The 21,004-nt window shown below is 43.2% G+C and overlaps 1 protein-coding gene and 1 long non-coding RNA gene across 26 annotated transcripts in view; one reads left to right on the top strand and one right to left on the bottom strand.

Moving 5' to 3' along the window:
- Positions 1-21,004, top strand: part of MPDZ (multiple PDZ domain crumbs cell polarity complex component) — a 110,174-nt gene that overhangs the window by 74,387 nt on the left and 14,783 nt on the right. For all 25 annotated transcript variants that reach the window (XM_032675119.1, XM_032675124.1, XM_032675102.1 and 22 more), the window contains 6 exons: positions 17,166-17,257; positions 17,542-17,632; positions 17,982-18,062; positions 18,650-18,742; positions 18,836-18,910; positions 20,257-20,434. In XM_032675119.1, the coding sequence (XP_032531010.1) occupies positions 17,166-17,257; positions 17,542-17,632; positions 17,982-18,062; positions 18,650-18,742; positions 18,836-18,910; positions 20,257-20,434 (610 nt within the window). The remainder of the gene's footprint in view (positions 1-17,165; positions 17,258-17,541; positions 17,633-17,981; positions 18,063-18,649; positions 18,743-18,835; positions 18,911-20,256; positions 20,435-21,004) is intronic.
- Positions 3,582-15,445, bottom strand: LOC116780317. The gene is made up of 2 exons (XR_004354419.1): positions 15,079-15,445; positions 3,582-4,552 (listed from the first exon to the last, which is right to left on the bottom strand). It is a non-coding gene; the product is annotated as an uncharacterized LOC116780317 (long non-coding RNA).

Below are 21,004 nucleotides of genomic sequence, written 5' to 3'. Positions count from 1 at the left end.
TTTTTACTGAAACCCAAACATAGTGATTTAAAATGCAGTAAGATACTGGATTCTTTCCGCAATATGGATGTTCTTCAGTGAACTTTGAAATCCCCAGTATATCCAATGTATCACTATGCTACAAGATTTTCCTTCTGATATAAGCCAATTAGTTGCAGCTTTTCTGGCTATAGTAGTGCTAAGTAAAGGTGTGTTTGTGTATTTAAAATGGAAAAAATGGGGGATAACAGCAGTTTTGGGGTTATGGAGACATATAGAAGGGCAATGAGTTGCAGACTATGAAAAATACTGAAATCCTTTAGTCCATCTGTTTTTGGAGTGCTCCAGACCTCTCTGATTACTTCCCTAGCTATAGAAGTGTGATAATAGCAAAATATTTTTTTGTTGTGTAACATAGAATATGGAAATTAAATTGGGGAAACAGGAACAGATCCATTTTTATTATATACTTCTAATCATTACATGTTTGGGTGCTGTTTTCTGATGGAGTGAAATGACCACTAAATATGCAGCTAACATTTCCGATAGGTATATGAGCATAAAGGATATTTCTGTATTACCACAGCTCAGTTGATGATACCTGGAGATGTCTTCTCTGCTACAGCATTTCTCATTCTTTCTGATAGCCATAGGTAACATTACCATCACAGAAATGCTTTGTGTAACTTCAAAGCTGTATGTGGAGGTATTTGCAGATGTATTGGGGAGATGGTACAGGGGAGGAAATGGTGAGGCTGAACAAAGCTTGACATTGAGAGGGTAAATTATATAGCCTGGTAGTTGCAGACTAAAAAAGAAACTCTAAAGGATTTGTGGTGCCGTGGACCAAGTCTTATGGAGGGAACTTAGTTGAAAAGCCCAGTGTTACCTGCTTGACAGTTCTCTTGCAACATCTGTTTTTAAAATCTTCATGTTGCAGTTATGGAGTATTCTGAGGACATATTGAAACACATCTGTCCGAGTCTGCTGTCATGTGATTTCATGCTTACTCTCCACATTGTAGACCTACAGACTAATGCTAAGAAATTATCTCAACCTCTTCTGAGAGGAGATATCTGAGCTTACTTCCTGTATTCTCAAATAGCTGTCCATCAGCTGTTGTGGGTCATGTCCCGTTCCCCACCTGGCAGCCTAACCAGGGTTTTCCACAAGCCTATGGCAAACACTGCAGGAAGTGCTGCATTTGGATTGTCAACTCCACTGTAAATGACAGGGCTCAGTATCCCTCTGACCATGTCTGGTGGACACAGCCTGCTTAGAAGCTGAGCAATTGTTGTTATGCTCAGCCCTCAATTCAGTGATTTGCATCTGTTGCTCACTGTTCACTGTGTCTCTGCTTCTATTAATACTACCTGTGTGTATTGTGTTACTTTCCCTTTGTCTGGGTCCAAGCTGTCTTTTTCCAGTCATTTCTCTTTTCTTAGAATGGACTTCTCCACTGTGGTTTTCCATTTCCAAAAAAAAGGCAGCTAATGAAATGTGAGCAAGTAATGGCCTTAGTCTGCAAATTCATACTGATATGTCCAGTTGTATCTGAATCATAGGTGCTTCAGGGTGTTATAGTGAGCCTGCTCAAGCCAAATGAAGACAATGATTATCGGGCCAAATCTTCAGATAGTAAATGTAGAATCATAGAATGGCTTGAGTCGGAAGGGACCTTAAGTATCATCTAGTTCCAGGTCTCCTGCAATGGGACGGGTTGCCAACCACTAACTAGATCAAGTAGCTCAAGGCCCTATTCAGCTTGGCTTTGAACACTTCCAGGGATGGAGCATCCACAGTTTTTCTGGGCAACTTGTTCCAGTGCCTCAATATCCTCTGGATTAGGAATTTTTTCTGACATCTAACCTAAAACTTTCCTTTCAGTTTCAGTCTTGCCCCTTGTCATACTCCTACCACCCCATGTAAAAAGTCACTCTCCCTCTTTTTTATAAGCCCCCTCTAAGTACTGGAAGGCTGCAATGAGGTCTCCCCAGAGCTTTCTCCAGGTTGAATAACCACAACTCTCAGCCTGTCTTTACAGGAGGGGTCCTTCAGCCCTCTGGTCATCTTGGTGGCCCTCTTCTGGACCTGTTCTGACAGATCCACATCTTGTGCTGAGAACTCTAGACCCTGCTTTTTGCTTACAGTGGGAGAGAATTCACTTCCCCAGCCTCCAACTATAGGTTCAGGAACATGAGAGATGTGGGAAGCCAGACTGCCAGTGAAGGCTGAGGTGAAGAACTTGTGAGTTCCTCAGCCTTTTCCATATCCATTGTCACCAACATTTCCTTCTCATTTGTCAGGAGGGTACACTCTCCTTGGCCTTTCTTTTCTGACCTATAATATCCATTCTGATAACTCTTTGCATCCCTCGCCAAGTCCCATTCCAAGCCTTAGCTTTCCTGATCCCATCCCTACACAGCTGCACCATATCCCTGTACTCTTCCCTGGTCATCTATGCCTGGTTCAGGCTGTGCATTTCCTTCTGACTCTTGTATTAGTCCATTGGGATACATGCCTGGAATAAAGACAAGTACAACAGACATTCAAACACTACAAAAAATCTTTTATTGCAGTGAGAATAAAAGAACGAGCAAAGAGAAACAAAAGCTAAAAAAGAATGTAAAATAACTACTTTATCAGTTGGCATTCATACAATACTATGAACAGCTTTTAATACAGTATTAACTAGTAAAAAGGGAATTAAAGGGATACCAAAAGGATATAAAAACATTTGCTTTCTCGGTTGTTTCCTATCAAGAAACCGTGCTTACACACACAGACAGGCCAGGGCTACCAGAATCTGCAGCAGCTGGTTGGTACCCATGCTTAGCGGGCGTCCCCACAGAGCAACACGGTCTCGATGGAAGGATGAGTATTGCTCAACTCAGCAGTCCTGACACCCCATTTTTATCAGCTCTACATTACACCACGTAGGGCCAGTACGTAGTATAAGGGGATGCTTGAGTGGCAGCCAAACACCACCTGTTCATTACCTCATGGCAACAGTCTGCGCATGCCCTGCTGTAGGGCAAGGGGCAAACGACCCCTGCCCACATAATCTTCCTCTCACCATCATCTTTCTCGCCCCTATGTACAACCTCTAGCATTATGTTTCTAGGATATTTGTATCCATCTTGCAGTAGGAAGCTAAACCAAGGAAGAACTCAGCTCTGATAATAGGGGACATCTAGTTGACTTGCTAAAAAAAATGCAATGGACCTTACAGTTAACTTGTGCCATAAAGTTACATTGTACAATACTCTGGTTGGTTTCACATCCTAATATAATTACTTTCTCATGCCTCTATGCTCCACTGATCATCTAATTCTAAAGTACCCCCCTTACATGCCACCACATGATCAATGGTAGCAAGAGGGTGATAGCGCACTACTCAAGATTGTAATGCATTTATCTTGGTGTTTATCATTCGACATAGATATGTTAGCACACAGGGAATTATACACAATATACATATTATTATATATCCGACTACTAACAAGCCTATTAACAGTTTTTGTAACCAGGGCCATCCCTATTTCTAATCCCCAAAGGGGTTCCATTCATCATTAACATGTAACTGTTGGGTGAGGGCTTTCAATTTCTGGATGCTAGCATGAACAGACTCAGAATGATTACTTAAATTCAGGCAGCACATGCCCTCAAAATCTTGACAGCCATGTCCTTGGGCTAACAACAAAAAATCAGTAGCAGCTCTATTTTGTAAACTTGCATGTCTAACAGAGTCTACATCTGTGAGCAATGCACTCAAAGCAACGGAGGTAGCATTAGCTAGAAGCTAAAGCATGAGCAGTTCCTATCTGAGCTATTATACTAGCAGATATCCTTTCAGCCTTATTCCAAAACGTTACATCAGAATTACAGTCCAAAGTAAACTGCCGTGCGTTTCATCTGCATGTTCTTAGTTTAATCAAGGTTATTTTATGTAGATGAAATAAAGTTATTTGTCCAAAGGTACAAGGGCCTCCTACGACCTTTCCCAGAATACCTTTCCACACCCTTTGTCCACAAATGAGAAATAGATCATTTGGGAGGCCAATTGCATTGGATCCAGGAATGAATTGTGCTTGTATGGTCTCATTGCACCAGGCTGATGCATTCCAGTATATATCCCTAGGAAAAATGTCAACTCCTCCTTTGTCAACCTTGGTACCTGATGTATAGTTTAAGTAAAAACATCGAGTTGCAGTTAATGTCCCTAAAATGTCCAATTCTTGTGGCTGAATGGGTAAAGCAGGAAAATTATGCATATATGCTGTAGACTTAGTATACCAAATAGCATCCTTCCCACTTGTAACTTGCTATGATGCCTGGCACCACCAAAGAGGTTGTTGAGTTCCTGGCTGTGTGGAATTTGCTAACACGGTCTCATTATATAGAGCTCCCCACCAGTAGTCATCAATAGGTACTCCAACTAAGCAGGTGCAAAAAGGACTCGTGGGAGTTGCCATGGACACACACGACATCAGTCTTCGTCACATTGGCCAGGGTGGTCCACACATTGATACCCGAAACAGTAGTCAGTAAAGAAGCAAAGCATAGCCGATATCTACAATAAAACAAACAAACAAAAAAACCCCAAAACTGTTAGGGGACCTCCCCCCCGCCTCAGGGTTTCCGGGTACTGCAATATAGTGACAGCATGTGATTGGTCAGTGGCAATGATTTCAGCAGCTACAGGACTTTGTCCTGGAGGGGTATACCACACTCTGTGTCTTATACCCCTGACTACTACAGGGGGTGTTAGAGGTATAGATGCAATGTATACTAAAGAACAGAGTGGGCCAGGGTGTAAAATAACACTATGCTCAGCAGTGTTTTTAATACCCAACAACACAGGTTTAGTACCATCTCGTACTGGATTTAACAAGGTTAAGCCTTTGGTTACTGCTCGTGGAGTTAAAGCAAGTAATTTCACAAGGGGCACTGATGGAGCTTTTAGCTGACAATCAGGTCGCTCCCATTTGACTTCTTGTGGCCCATAACTGTGTGTAAGCTCTAAAACGGTGGCTTCACCTACTATACCATACTGGTGACCTGCTTGGTAAGATACTTTTGCATTAATATTTACTTTACATACTGTGGGAGGTTCTCTTTTCATTAGAAGCAGAGGAGTTGTGGTGGGGGTTAGTGCTTAGTTATTCAAAACTCGTACCGCCTCTGTTATATGGTCCACCCACTGTGTGAACTTTCCTTCTCCTGTTTCAGTTGTTATTTGAATAACCCATTCATACACTCAATCAGCCCAGCCCCCTGAGGGTGATAAGGCAGGTGCCACACCCAATGCACTTGCCGCTCATCTGCCCATTTTTGTACCATGTGGTTTTTAAAGTGTGACACATTATCTGTATTTGTACTGGAGTCCCATAATATGTTTCAATGGTATCTAACATTCTAATAGTGGTAAACGCATTTGCATACCAGCTGGGAACAGCTACAAAAACTCCAGAGTATGTATCTACTGCAGTACACACATATTGCTGCCTTCGGTGCTCAGGTAATGGCCCAATAAAGTCAAGCTGCTGTCTCTCTGCACTATTCGACCCTTTCTTCAGGGACCCTACGGGAACCACTTTTAGTGCTTGCTGTTTGATTATCTGACAAACTGAGCATTTCTGTATCACGTCAGACACAATGGTAGTAGACAAATGTACTCCTCTGTTTTCCCCACGAAATGGTGGCATCTCATCCTCCATGCCCTGCCTTTTCATGAGCCCACATTGCTAATGCTGTTTCTTCACTACTGTTTATGGGCCCTTACTTGTGTAGTAAGTTTGTCTGCTAATTGATTACCAATATGTGTGGGAGTGGTGTTAGTGATATGAGCATCCATATGATATACCCACACATCCCAGCCTTGCAATAAGGTATATATTTTTTCCCACCATTGTTGTCCTCAAACTGTTTTGCTTCCAATTTTCCACTGGGCTTTTTCCCAAATGGATAACCAATGAACTAGCCCCTGAGCTACTGCCCATGAATCAGTGTACATGTAACATATAGTATTTAGAGATGTTGCCTCCAGGGCTTGCCATACTGCAACTAACTCAGCCAGTTGGCTACTACCCGTCTCTCCTTTAGTGACTGGATAGCAACTGCAGTCCATTTCCCCTGATGGGCACTACCATCTGTAAACCAGGCATTGTGTTTCTGTTCATCTGACAAGCTTTCATATGGCACTCCCCACCGCCCTAGCTGTATGTTTTGCATAAGCTGGTTTTCTTTCTCTTGAAGACTGGCATCCTTGACACTACTGCTTACTTGCTCATGTAGTGTGTGTAAGTTTCGAGCTGTTGCCTAAAGAGACTGCTGAAAAAGAAAAACTCCAGGTCAAATTAGGGTATAAGATAAGATAAGAAAGCAGAAAGCTTTAATGAGCCACCAGGCTCCAGGAATACATCTGCTGCATGCACCGTGTTCAGGGGGTTCCACAATTTAAGGTGTTAACCCATCCAATCCCAGGTCTGTCCGCCCCCTGGTTCTGCTCCATTCTGCCCCCCCCGGCACACCCCTCCGGAAACTGAGGCAGGGACCCCCTCATCCTCCTCCTCATCACACACAGCACGTCCAGTCCTTGGAGCTCCTCCAAAGTTCTGGGTTTGAAGGTCGCTGAGCCTGTGTGGTATCTTGTTGTCCAGGCCAGGGTGCAGATGTTCTTAAACAGCATGAAGGCCTACCTTGAGGGAAGTCTAAACAAGCTAATGGAATTAACGGAACTGATGTGGGAAGGGGAACAGTGTTGGGAAGATGTAAAAACTACTGTGCTAAAGGGTGAGGGATAATACAGCTACTTTAAAATCTACATTCACTACATAACTACTTCTAAAGCCTATAAAAATTAAAAAATCAAAAACTCCACAGCAACAGTCCCCCCTTTAAAGACTGGACAAGACTCAAAGATCTTGTCTAGCCTCTACCACTTATACATCATACTAGTAAGATGACTAATATTTGCACACTAACCATACAACAAGCTATTATGCAGATCTAACACTATATACAACTAACATGAATAGCTGTTTTATCCAGGTCCAGTTTGGTAACCATGAAGTAAGTCTGTAGAAGATATCTCTGTAAACCTAATAAGACATCTTCAGGAATTACTCAATGTATATAATTTAAGCTTGTTGCCAAATTTCAGCCAAATCCATAGTGCAGATTCAGCACTCACATTCATGAAGAATATTGGGTGCATTTTAGTAAAGCCAAATGTAAATTCTGGTGCTAAACTCAATTCATAGTTACTGGTGATATTAGACAATACACACAGAAAAAGTTTAAACATCATTTTAACCGTCCTTGTAACAGTCTCTGTTGTTTCACTTGTTTCAGGAACAGAGGCTTTCTGTTGGCAAATCCAGGGTTTTTGCCAACAACTCTGACCATGATGGAGATGGTCTGCTGAACTTGGAACAGTTCTTTTGTTTGGCTTGTGGGAGTTTCGGTCTCATTGTTTACATAGGCTCAGTTTCTGGGCTGGAACAGATGAACAGGAGTGTCCAGTCCCATAGGCCTAGATGACATGATGAATCTCTGCAGTTCCTGCAAAGCAGAGCTTAAACTATTAAACAATCTTGCAGATTAACCTTCCTTTATGCAAATAGAGAGCATGTTGTTTTCTGCCTTGGATTATATGTGGATCTTTAATATGGCTATATGCAAGGCCTGAACCCACATCATAGATGTTTCTTGACAAACCCTGTTTATTTGTGTTTTGTAAGTCGATGGAGTGTGACTTTCTGTCTGATGACAATTTCACAGGAACCCCAAATCTTGGAATTCCTGCATCTTGACTGTGTGAGAGGAACTTGTGCTTTTATCACATAAAGTGATTGACTGCCAGTCACAGATCTAATAGGCCAGTCAGGAACTTACTAGAAGCAGGCTGCGTCTGGATGTAACACCAAACAGCACCCTGGCAGTGCAAGTAGCTCATCACAGGGAGTTTGCACTCTCTGGACAGATTCCAGGCCTTATCAGGGGACAGGCCATCCTGCCACAGTCTGCCCCAGACTGCAGTTGATCATCCTTAATTCATGGAGTGGTAGTGCAGGTACTTCTTGCCTCCATGGATAAAAGCATCCTCATGTGTATGTGAATACTAACAAAACAGCTATATTATAATAAAGCTAGGAAGCAATTCTAAGCAAACCATTTAAGCAATCTAAACAAATTGTCCCAACAACCGTGTTACCAGTTTGTCTCAAAGATTGCAGGCAAGATGCCAATCAGGTCTCAGAGTCCCATGGGGGAGTCCACAGAACCAGTGCCGTTGCAGTGCTGCAGCCGCCTTCTTACCCCTCTGTCCCCCCTAACACACGACTTCTCTTCTGTGAAACTCAGTGTTCACTTGCTTCTACATGACACTGGGTGAGAAAGCATTTTAGAGGCATCAGGTGTATAAATCTGATCTCACAATCACGTGAAACTCCTATGTGGACTTTCCATCAAACCATCCCTCCAGGAGGAATTCTTTCACAGGCTGCAGCAGCCAAGGAAATAAAGATGTTTCTAACAGTGTTTACAAACTGCTGTTAAACTGCTGGGACAAGATATATGCAAATATAAACATTACAAACTTTAAAACAATCATTGTAGCAAAAACAATGTAAGCTTTCAATTCTTCTGCAATTAAACTAACAGTAAGAAAAGCTTAAAAGTAGCATAGGACAGAAGATAACAAAACAAATACAATAGTCATGGCACTGTTTTGATTCTTGTATATGTACCACCTTTGGAAGTCACAGGCTGATCTTACAACGGTTCTTAACCGTGTTAGAAGCTTTTCTGTATTGGTCTTTCTTGTTTACTTACTCATGACCCATTTCAGGAATTCTTATTGCAGTCCAAAATTCCTTGTCTTGGTGTATCTCACTTGCAGTTGTTAAAGCATTCATTCACTTCTGCACGAAAGTTATTTTCACCCATTTTACTCCCCCCCTGGGTTTTGGTGGCAGAGCTTTCAGGTCTGTCAGCTGCAATGGACTTTCTGTAAACAGTCAGCTTCTAACACATTGTTAGTTCACACTCAGAACAAAACAGTACTCCCCCTTTTGTTTTTTTTCCCACAGCCTCCTTAGCTGAATTAGGGCACAGACATTCACAGGCTGTGAGCCTGAAACAGGCTTACAATACAGCGGTCAACAGACAGTTTTTTCTATTCCCCCAGTTTAGCTACAACCAGAGGTTCTGCTGGGGAAGAATCCTCCGATCCCCTTCTCTTCAAATCTGGACAACTCCTTCTCCAGTATCCTTTCTTTTTACAGAAAGAACACCTATCATTTGCCTTATCATGTTGGCAATTGCATCCACAACTTTTGTGGTGGACGTTGTGTCTGTAGCATTCCTGGCAGTTACTGTTTTTTGGGGGAGTCAGTCTTGTCTTGCTTTCCCTTAGACATCTTTGACCAGTTTGCTGCTCTTGGTTCTGCTACGGGATGTTTCCCCTCTTCTGAGTTACTACCTGACTCCTCATCAGAAACCTCTGTGTCTGCGTCAGTGAGATCACTGTCTCGAGTTTCGCATTTCACGCTTGAGGGGTAATACGAAGGAAGACCCTGCCCCGAGAACTATTTACTTTTCCTTGGCATGCCTAGTTCTTGAGGGTATGGGGCAAAAGCTGGGAACACCCCTGGAGGCTGCCCCCCCCCTTTCGGAATGGGAAACCCTGCATACCAAAGGGAGGCAGTCGGAATGACCGCGCCGCCCACGTACCCGATGGGACTGTACGCACCATAAAGGACAGCGGGGTGAGAGGGGAAAGGGGGCAGCTCCGGCTCCGCCCATAATGGCGGAGCTGGGGGGTCCCGTGTCGATTGGGACAGGGCCCCCGGCTGCAGGCACCGCCCCTGCTCCTCCTCCCATCGCCACGGGGACTGCGCCGGCCCCAGGGGCCGGCACCGACCCTGCAGTACCCTTTCCCTGGGCCGCGTCGGCCCCTGCAGGGACAGACTTGTCCGCGCCGGCAATTACGCCTGTGCTGGCAGCAGCCCCCGTTGCCGTAGTAACCGCGCCGGCAGTCGGCACTGTCCCCGGAGCGGCTTCAGCCAGAACGGATCCCCCAGGGAGCAACTGCGCCGTCTCCGGCGGGGACAGCGCCCCGCTCCGGCCGGCTCCAGAGCCGCGACAGCGCCTGCGCCTGGGGCAGCTCCCGTTGCTGTAGCAACCGCGCCTGCACCCGCCGGCGCGGCGCTGGCAGGGGCCAAAACCACAGGTGAGGGGGGAACGGTCGCCCCCCCAATTCAGTTGGAACAGCCCGGACGAGCCCTGCCTGTCCCGGTGCGACCGCGCTCGCTGCAACGGCCCCTAGAGAGAGATTGCCTGGGAGGAAGAGCGACTGCTCCGATTATTTTGCTTTGAAATGAATCGTGTGGGTTTTTTTAAATTGACATGGCAAGGCAAAATATATACGGACGTGCCTGTCTCGTATTGGCCTTTTTAGCCACCAGCGTGCTTGTAACAAACGTGGGTAAAGCCCTTCCCAAATCTTAGTTCGCGAAGCCCAGCCATGATGATGATGACATCGTGTACATGTGTAGAAAACAGCTGTATCACCTAACACACTGTCCCACCTTGCTGGCAGCCTTGACAGGTGAGGGGACAAAGCGTAATTCTCTCAGTCCATCAGTAGCCTGGCCGGTCCCAGGACAGCTCCGGCAGCGGCCCTCGGGGCCCCCACAGCGACCGCAGCAGGCATCCCCGGTACAGTCTGTCCCGCAGCACTGGCAGAACCTGCTCCAGGGGTGGCCCCAGCCCCCACCGCAACTGCTCCAGGGGCAGCCGCAGGAGGGGCCGCTGCTCCGACGGGACCTGCACCCAATGTGCCTGCGCCTGGGGCCAGAACGGCTCCCAGACTGCTCCCTCGCAAATCGGGCCTGCTAGAAGATTTAAATCCTCATCTCTGGGGCTTGTAATATAAATTTGGCAGAAAGCCAAAAACAGTTCGGCATACAGTAATTCGTTCCATTGCTCCTCTTTAGGAAGGATCGAAATAAGCTGCAGCACTGTATTTGTTTCAAAAGAGCTGAACTTCGGCCAAGCCTCTTCTCTGAGTCTGCCATACAAAGGCCATATGTGTATAGACAGCTTACATAACTTCTGCCTTTTTAAAGATGTGTTAGGGCCAGCCAAATGCCTCCAGTGTCGCAAAACCGAAGCCAGAGGAGACCCCTTAGGGCTTTCTTCCTCTCTAGATTGTATGCAGCCCATTACGACAAACAGGCAAGGAAAAACTTAACAGCACTGGGATAGGAACTCACAGCCTCAGGAACACTGTGCAAAGCTCTTTCCCAGAGCGCCACCAACAGCTTCACATGAGAACAACCTATTTTACCACACAGGGAGGCGTCCCTCCCCTCACGGCTGTACCTGGCCAGCATGAAACACAAAACTCCTGAGCTTCTCTCTACCCTACCTTTACTGAAGCCTTAAGGGCAGTCCAACTGCCCTTCCCGGCAAAACCCTTTCACCCACAGACTGGGAAAACACTGACTTCTTGCAACTTCTGGGCCCAAGTCTAAGTTCCCTTCCCAGTCCCACCATATTCCCAATTTCCGGGAAAAACTCCGCTTTATAATTGCTAGCAAAATTACCCGAAGTGACTGCTTCCTTTATCTAACCAAGATCACTGCGGGGAATTCTTCAAAACACGCCAGCCGAAGAAGAATTTCCTGCAGGATGAAATTTCCCAGTCAGGAGATCCAGGTGTTCTAGAGTGGTGGATTCCAATTTCCACCGTTCGGTGAGCCTAAAGAGACTGCTGAAAAAGAAACTCCAGGCCAAATTAAGGTATAAGATAAGAAAGCAGAAAGCTTTAATGAGCTACCAGGCTCCAGGAATACATCTGCTGCATGCACCGTGTTCAGGGGGTTCCACAATTTAAGGTGTTAACCCATCCAATCCCAGGTCTGTCCGCCCCCTGGTTCTGCTCCATTCTGCCCCTCCCGGCACACCCCTCCGGGAATTGAGGCAGGGACCCCCTCTTCCTCATCCTCCTCCTCATCACACACAGCACGTCCAGTCCTTGGAGCTCCTCCAGAGTTCTGAGTTTGAAGGTCGCTGAGCCTGTGTGGTATCTTGTTGTCCAGGCCAGGGTGCAGATGTTCTTAAACAGCATGAAGGCCTACCTTGAGGGAAGTCTAAACAAGCTAATGGAATTAACGGAATTGATGTGGGAAGGGGAACAGTGTTGGGAAGATGTAAAAACTACTGTGCTAAAGGGTGAGGGATAATGCAGCTACTTTAAAATCTACATTCACTACATAACTACTTCTAAAGCCTATAAAAATTAAAAAATCAAAAACTCCACAGCAACAAGCCCCAGCTTTTGCACACTCCTGAATGTACCACCTCATTTTTACTATTGACTGTCCTTGTGCACTACTGATTTTATTGGTTGCTGTAGGTCCTAGAGCTCAGGATACTACTGGAGATAGAGTCCTATTACCTCGTGTCCTGCTGTCCGATCCTCTGTGTCTAGCAGTCCCCAATACACAGCTGCTAACTGTTTTTCAAAGGGAGTGTACTTTTCCTCTGCTCCCCGAAATCGTTAGGACAAAAATTCAAGTGGCCTGCGTCACCCATCTTGTAGTTACCATAAACTCCGTAGGGCAACATCTTGTTCTACTGACACCTGTAATTCAATGGGTCCTTCCTGAATGGGGTGTAATTCCATGTGCTCTTGTATCAGATTTTTGGCTCCCTCAAACTCTATCTGTTGCTCACTACCCCATTCAGCTTTTTTCCTTGTCACTTTGTGCCATGGTTTTAATAAAATGACTAACCCTGGCAGGTACAACAGTCAAAACCCAACAGCTCCTAGAAATCACTACATTTCTCATTTAGTTGTGGGTGCTGGCCATTCCTTTATGGCCTGCCTTGTCTGCTCTGGTACTTCTTGTTTCCCAGCATGCCAGGTTATCCCTAGATACTTTACACTCATAGCTGGCCCCTGTATCTTTTTAGGGTTGACAACCAACCCATCTTTTTTCAGTATGTCTACTACTTTCTCGAGAGCATCACCTGGCTCTTGCTCTGTATTTCCATGGATTAATATGTCATCTGCATACTGTACTGTCTGGACTGAGGGGTTCAGATTTGGAAGCTGCTTCAGGGTTCGATGTATAGCCTGGTGACAATAGGTTGGACTGTGTTTATACCCTTGCGGGAGCCTTGTGAATGTGTATTGAATACCCTTCCAGGTAAAGGCAAATTGATCCTGTGCTGCCTTTGGTATGAGAATGGTAAAAAAGGCTTTAGCTACATCTATTAGTGCATACCAATCATCTGGGTGTTTTTGGATTTCATTAACTAAATCTGTAACAGTAGGTACAGCAGCTGTAATTGGTGGAGTAGCTTTATTAACACCCCTATAACCTGCGGTCATTCGCCACGACCCATCTGATTTTTTCACGGGCCATATGTGGGAGTTAAATGGGGAATGAGTGTACCTCACTACTTATGCCTCAAGTAGTTCTTGGATTGTTGTTTGAATTTCCTCATCTCCACCTGGAATCTTATACTGTTTAAGGTTGGCAATTTACATACAAATGTGTTTGCCTCTTCCTGTATCTTCTCTACTTGCATGGCTCGTATGTGCCACTGCGTGGACCCAAATGACCACAGGGTGTTGTCAATCCATAAGTCCATTCCTCTGATAACATCAATCCCTATTATATATTCAAATATTTTTGCTACCATTACTCTGTAAGGTTTTGGTGGATTGTCTGCTATTTGTAGTGTTATTTCGAGCATACACCCCTGAACTGCCTGTTCTCCAAGGCCCCATACAGGTGCTGGGTCCCCCTTATGTTTGTCAGGATTGCCATGAATAATAGTGATCTCCACCCTAATACTAACTAATGCTAGCACAGTTTGCTTGTTCTTAGTGGACCAATGTATTGTACAAGTGGTAAAAGGTCGTTGATCCTTACAAACACAGCAAGCATTGGGGGACTGCACTGGGGCTTGGCCACATCCCTATTCAAATTTATGGTTCCCCTCGTCCAGAGGAGCATGAGCCTTTGCTGCCTCAAACCCTGAAAGTACAGGATCTGTGTTAAGGAACCAATCGACTGTCTTCTGCATCTCAACCCAGAGGTATATCTGTTCTTGTTCTGTAGCTCTTCTAATTTGGTGCTGCCGGGCTAACCTCCGTAAGGCTTCTGTTGGCTGCCCATCAATATCTTTTTTTGGAACTCCTTTTTTAAGTAAATCTTGAAATAGCTTAGTTCGTTTCCCTTTTTCTCTTTTCCCTCCTCTCTGGTTTTCATTATTGTCTCATTTATTCCCATGGTTGGCTGCTTTGTCTGTGTGTGAGAGACCCAGAAGGTCACCGAGTTGCTGCAACCTCTCTGCAATCTCTTCTGTGGGCACCCCTGGGTTAGACACCAACAGCGGAATAATATATGGTTTCCAGGGTACAGGACAGCCTTCTAATAATTTGTTTTGCATTACTGAGGTTAAAGGCTGTTGCATGTAAAGTTCGGGACTCTGCAATTCAATAGCAAATTTCATCGCTTCCCCTTTCAATATCCTGATTGCTTGATGAAGAGTTACCGAGGATGAATTTCCATCCTGCCATGATCCATCATTAGTAAAACGGTCACTAAGACCTTCATCAATGACTGAAACTAAAGTTTTACTAACTCCTGGTGTTTGTTTTAAACACCGAAGAGCATTTTGTACATATGCATCATTAGTTAACCCTAAAAACTTCATGGCATCAACATTGTGTACTATCACAGAGTCAGCCCCTTGCTCCATTAATCAAACCATCCACATCTGTGCTCGTTCCCCAGGTTGCTGAGAATATTTAGATAAAAGATTGTTAATGTCTTCTGGGGAGAAATCAACAATCTCATCCTGTCTCACTTGTTTACCCTGACTATCCACCACTGCCTTCCGCCGTACAACAGGGGCTGCCCTTACTTCCTGTGTCAACTCCTCTGTTCTTGATGGCTTCCCTGAATTTTCTATAAAATCATCCTTATCAGAATCATCACTACTACTCCATATATTACCATCCCACTTCTCTGGGTCCCAGTCGGTTGTTTCCTATCAAGAAACCGTGCTTACCCACACAGACAGGCCAGGGCTACCAGAATCTGCAGCAGCTGGTTGGTACCCATGCTTAGCGGGCGTCCCCACGGAGCAACACGGTCTCGATGGAAGGATGAGTATTGCTCAACTCAGCAGTCCTGACACCCCATTTTTATCAGCTCTACATTACACCACGTAGGGCCAGTACGTAGTATAAGGGGATGCTTGAGTGGCAGCCAAACACCGCCTGTTCATTACCTCATGGCAACAGTCTGCGCATGCCCTGCTGTAGGGCAAGGGGCAAACGACCCCTGCCCACATAATCTTCCTCTCACCATCATCTTTCTCGCCCCTATGTACAACCTCTAGCATTGTGTTTCTAGGATATTTGTATCCATCTTGCAGTAGGGAGCTAAACCAAGGAGGAACTCAGCTCTGATAACAGAGGACATCTGTAAGTTGACTTGCTAAAAAAAATGCAATGGACCTTACAGTTAACTTGTGCCATAAAGTTACATTGTACAATACTCTGGTTGGTTTCACATCCTAATATAATTACTTTCTCATGCCTCTATGCTCCACTGATCATCTAATTCTAAAGTACCCCCCTTACACTCTTCAGTCTGAAGAGCAGATCCTTGCTCAGCCGTGCTGGTTTTTGACCTGCCTTGCTTGTTTTCTTACACATGGGGATGGACACTTGTGCTCTAAGTGTCCTCAAAGAGCTGCCAGCTCTGGTCAGTTCGTCTGTCCTTAAGAACAGTTTCCCAGGGAATCTCATCCCCTAATTCTTTAAACAGCTGGTATTTCATTATTCTAAGTTTCAGGGTCGATCCTAACTCTGCTCTTTTTCTGGCCTTTTTTCATTGAGATCAGTAACTCAACCAGGGCATGGTTGCTACAGCCCAGGCTGCCTCCAGTCTTAATCTCTCTGATGAGCTCATCCACACTGGTGAGCGTGGGGTCCAGTAAAGCTTCTCCTCTGGTTGGTGTGTCCAATACCTGAACCAGGAAGTTGTCCTCAATGCACTCCAGGTGTCTCCTGTATTGCTTGCAGTCAGCTGCTTTCCCAGCAGACATGGGTGGTTGAAATCCCTATCAGGATGAGAGCTTGTGAGCACAGTTCTTCTTGTATCTGAAGCAAGAAGTCTTGTCAACAGGCTCCCCTGACCAAGGTAGCCTGTGGTGGACACCAATCACATGATGTCCCTCGTTGATCCTGTCTTTGGTTTTTACCGACAGGCTCTTGACCTGTTTGTGGCTGTTCCTCAGAGGCAGCTCTTCACAGTCTATCCATTCCTTAACACAGAGCACAACACACCCACCCTTCCTTCCCAGCCTCTCTCTTCTCTGGACCTTTTAGCCCTTAATTGCAGTTTTCCAGTTGTGTAACTCATCCCACCTGTTTCTCTGAGAGCAATTAGGTCATAGTTTTCTAATTGCACCATGGTTTCCAGTTCCTGTTGCTTGTTACCCATGCTGCCCACATTGGTGTAAAAGCACTTGAACTGGGCTATTGACCTCTTCACCTTTTGAGAGGAACCCTTCTTAATTCCTTTGAGATGACTTACAAGTATTTCCCTGCTGCTTCTTAAAGTGTTGGTATTTCCTCATTCCTCTCTGACACACAAAAGTACATTCCCTTCCCCCACCAAATCTAGTTTAAAACTCTTGCTAAATGTTCCAGTGTTCAGGCCTCTATGTGTAAAGTGCCTTGCTCAGGGATTCAAAGTGGCTGAGATTCAATAAATAATAGCAATCTCATTCCCGGATATAAGCAATTCAATATTAGTTATGGTTAGAGTTTCCCATAGCCCTGCTTTATCACCACATCAGTCATGAAGTGATCAATGGCAAGTGAAAATAGATGATGTGCCATGTCAACCCAGTATAATTCAGAGAATGACATTTTTAGCACTGTGACAGTGTTAGTTTGAAATCAAACTGTAGTGAATATTTTTACTGTAAGAAGGGAGGGAAAGCAGGACACAACATACTCTCTTATTTTAATACAGTTGCTGCTTTAGCAAGCGATGTGGAATGAACGATTTTTTAAGGTTTAAAAATTAGTTTAAATATAAGTAGTTAAAATATTTTGATAAATAATTGCTACTTTTCTTTAGATAAATGGGCAAATACTTTATGGAAGGACTCATCAGAATGCTTCCTCAATAATCAAGTGCACACCATCTAAAGTAAAAGTGATCTTTATCAGGTAAGTTCTGGTAAAAGTTTGGCTAAAAAGGTTTATTATTTAATGTGCTCAAGTTTTACTGAGAGTTTGTTTGTTTGTTTGTTTGTTTAATTTTGGTAAGGTATATGTGCTTTTGATCACAATCTTAGTAGTTGTTAAATATGCCTTGGAGTTTTTTGTTTTGATACTTCTATTGTTAGAACCAGAAATAAGGTAAAATAAAGCACAAGACCTAAAGTTGTCCTTAGAAATATCGTGGCATATTACTGCCTTCTTACTACATTCTTTAACTGAATTTGTTACAGAAATAAAGATGCAGTAAATCAGATGGCTGTTTGCCCTGCAAAGTCAGTAGAGGCTTCACAAAGTACTTCAGGGACACTTCAACATCAAGAGGTAAAGTAAATATTTGTTTTTCTTATTTGGCCAAGATACTAACATTGTTCTGGATAGAGGAGTACCCTGTCTGCTTATAATATACAATAAAAGAGAAAGAAACCAAATAGAAGAACAAAGTTGTTCTTCTGTTCTGGGCTACTAAGTTTATTACATCTGTGCTCAATTTTGTTTCGTTTTATATTCTTCTAATACTGTGAAGTAAGTCTGACTTCCCATTGATAGGGTTATAGTAGTTTAAATGAATCTAGAAAATTATCAGACTCACTTTAAGTGTTTGTGAGCTACTTTATTTTGATGCAAAATGTTGGATATAGTTGCTTACAGTTACATTTTCGTTTTCTTTTAGACTGATGCAAGTGTTGCAAACTCTAGTGCTTTTTCTGAATTGAGTTCATGTAAAAACATTCAGTATGTGGAACTCCCTAAGGTATGTGATGAAAATTAAATTTATATCAGTCACGCTTGTATTCACTAGCCTCCATTTTTGTAATAGAGTCCCTCTTATGGGAAACAAAATTTGTCTCTTAGTTACTAGAAGTTAGAAAAGTGATTTCTAGAGGTCTTCTCTTCCTATTTGTGAATGGACCCCATAGTTTTCCTCACATGATGACTGTCTTTGAGTCATGGGTTGCTTTAACTTCACATAAATTTGCCAATTGTTCTGTGTCTCTGGAAGAAGTCTTTTGTTCTGTTTGAAAAACTTTTGGTGGTTCCTCAGGTAAAATCATTGCCTAAATTATTCAAAATAACAACTGAATCGCAATTGACCTTGTAAGTTTTGAAGGAGTGGGTTTGAATTTAGAAGTGGTTCAGATTTATCTTGATAGCCAGTATACTGTTTGTAGGCTGGTGGAACCTATTTCAGAAATAGATTAGTTTCAAACAACAATATTGATGCATTGTGAAAAACCTAACTTTTGTTATGTCAGCAGGCTTCACTAGTCTTTAGTGAATGTATTTTGACATTTGGATGTACACAGTACTTAACCATTTGCATTTTTCTGTTTGCCCTAGGATCAAGGAGGCTTTGGAATTGCCATTAGTGAAGAAGACACGATTAATGGAGTAGTTATTAAGAGCTTAACAGAAAATGGTGCAGCAGCAAAGGTGTGAGAATATTTAAATTTCAATTAGGGAATGAAAAATGTTTTTTTGAAGTAGCATCCAGAGCTCATATTTTTTATTCTATGTTTTTTCCAGGATGGACGAATCAAAGTTGGTGATCAGATTCTGGCAGTGGATGATGAGATTGTTGTGGGATATCCTGTAGAAAAGGTGCCTCTGAAGTGTCAGGAATGTTGCAGAAATCACACTGCTTAATGTGGGAGTGATTGTATCTTAAACCAGCAAGGTTTTCATGACTGTACTCTGACTTAATTTTCAAAGCTGGCTAAAAAAGCAAAGATCTGCAGGCACTATCTGGATAAGGAAACTACTGCAGAATAAGCTAAAGTCTAAATTTAAAGCTCAGCTGTTATTTTACATTCATTCACTACATGAATCATATATCTCTGTGCTACAAATCTGATTTTATTTTCTTTGTGGTTTAGACCTGATGACTGAGAGGCACTTAGTAGTGCAATAAAAGCCATGAACTATTGCTCAGTAACGACTCTGCATAGCTACTCCACTTTAAAAGTATTAGAACTAGTAAATTTAATATGTGTAAATTTACGTGGGTGAGTTGTGTCAGTGGTAAATCAGGTCATGAACTGCGCTTATCCAAGGGGACTGTTTGCAGTAACAGCCTCATTATATTCCAAGCCAGGTATTTCAACCCTTTGGAGAAACATATCTCTGTTCCTAAATAACAAGATTTATTTCTAACTTCTAGCTCTGCACACTCAATTTGGATTCTGTAATGAATCAAGAAGGCTTTTTTCTAGCACTTACCTTGCTACCAAGAAAAGTGATTCTTTAGGCATGAGTAGATTGCTTTCTGTTTGTTAAAGGGCAATTAGGAAAGCATCAGTCTTACTCTTTGATGCACTACTGTCTCTGAAGCAGTAAATAAGTAAGAGAGAGTGAAGTTGTCTGTAGACAAGTAGGTAGGCTTTGGAAGAACAGAGAGATTGAGTAAGTAATTTCTAAAAATAGTTCTCCTGAAATGTAAAGTCTCAGAAGGATTTGGTGTCTTTTCTGTGAGATGGCAATTGATTTTGAAGGTTTTTCAGTATCTCTTTAAACTAGATTTTGTGTTACACCCTGGTTTCCTTCTCTCCCTCCGATAGTTCAGATAATACTTTTGGATATTCCTTCTAGAATGGCAGTAGCACATTTCTTTAAGATGTTTTGATATTGACTTCTGTGAGATCAGAATTGACCTCCATCCAGCATTAAAAGTTTTCTGTTTTTCTAATAATTGCTATAAATAGAGTCTTTTGTTCAGAGAGGACATTGAAAGTCTGCCTCATTCTCATCTGATATAGTTTGGCAAAGTTTCATGGAGAAAAGTTTCTCAGAAAAAACATCAATATTTGTCTTTGTTCCTTGCCAAGTAAAATGCTGTTTCTGCAGCATTGTAACTGGTAGCTCCAGTTTGCAGAACAGTTATTCTGCTTTATTTTTGATTTGCAACTGAACAATCCAGTTACACTCTTCATCAGCTTTTCTTTTTTCAGTTTATAAGTCTTCTGAAGACATCCAAAACTACAGTGAGGCTTACAATCAACTCAGCAGAGTTGGATAACCTGACTGCAGCACCAGTCTCTTCCAGCACTGCCCCAGCAGACAAGAGGAATATGCAGCCTCCAGCAACTATTCCTGCTTCCAGCTCACCAGAACCAGAAGCAGTCAAAAGTAATGTTTTTCTTGTGTGCTTATCTTCACTGAGGTTGTAGCCTTAAAATGAAGACCTGTCTTGTAAATTTTCTCCTTTTATATGCACTCAGCTGTCTTGTGAGTTGCATTTTTTAATACTTTTGGATTACATGTTCCTCTAAGAGAAGCATTGTACCACTATCCTGAAGACCTACCTTATACTTTCCCACTAGCCTGTTGCAGAGGCAGGAGAATGGAGGGATGGATCTTCTCCTCCCTCTTAAATACTGGCAACAGGTGCCTCATGGCTATCTGGAACTAAGTGAGAAGTATTCCTTAAAATGACAGAGAAAAGTCATGTCATTTTTCCTAGGAAAAGGGGATGGTTGAGACTGTCTTGCCATTTATAAGTAGCCGCATTTGATTCTTCTCCTTTAGAGTGGAGAGTCAAGATGTTACTGATGGATGAAGGTTATTGGTTAAGCAACGCAATTCTAAGAAGTTAATAACTTGAGTAATGCACACATCATATAGATACTTAAATTGTATCATAAATAGAATATGTTTGTACAATATCTTCTTTGTCTGTCCAGACTATGACCCAGGTAG

Source organism: Chiroxiphia lanceolata, chromosome Z, assembly GCF_009829145.1.
Source record: "Chiroxiphia lanceolata isolate bChiLan1 chromosome Z, bChiLan1.pri, whole genome shotgun sequence".
Classification (NCBI taxonomy): Eukaryota; Metazoa; Chordata; class Aves; order Passeriformes; family Pipridae; genus Chiroxiphia; species Chiroxiphia lanceolata.
This window is presented reverse-complemented; position numbering and strand designations above follow the sequence as displayed.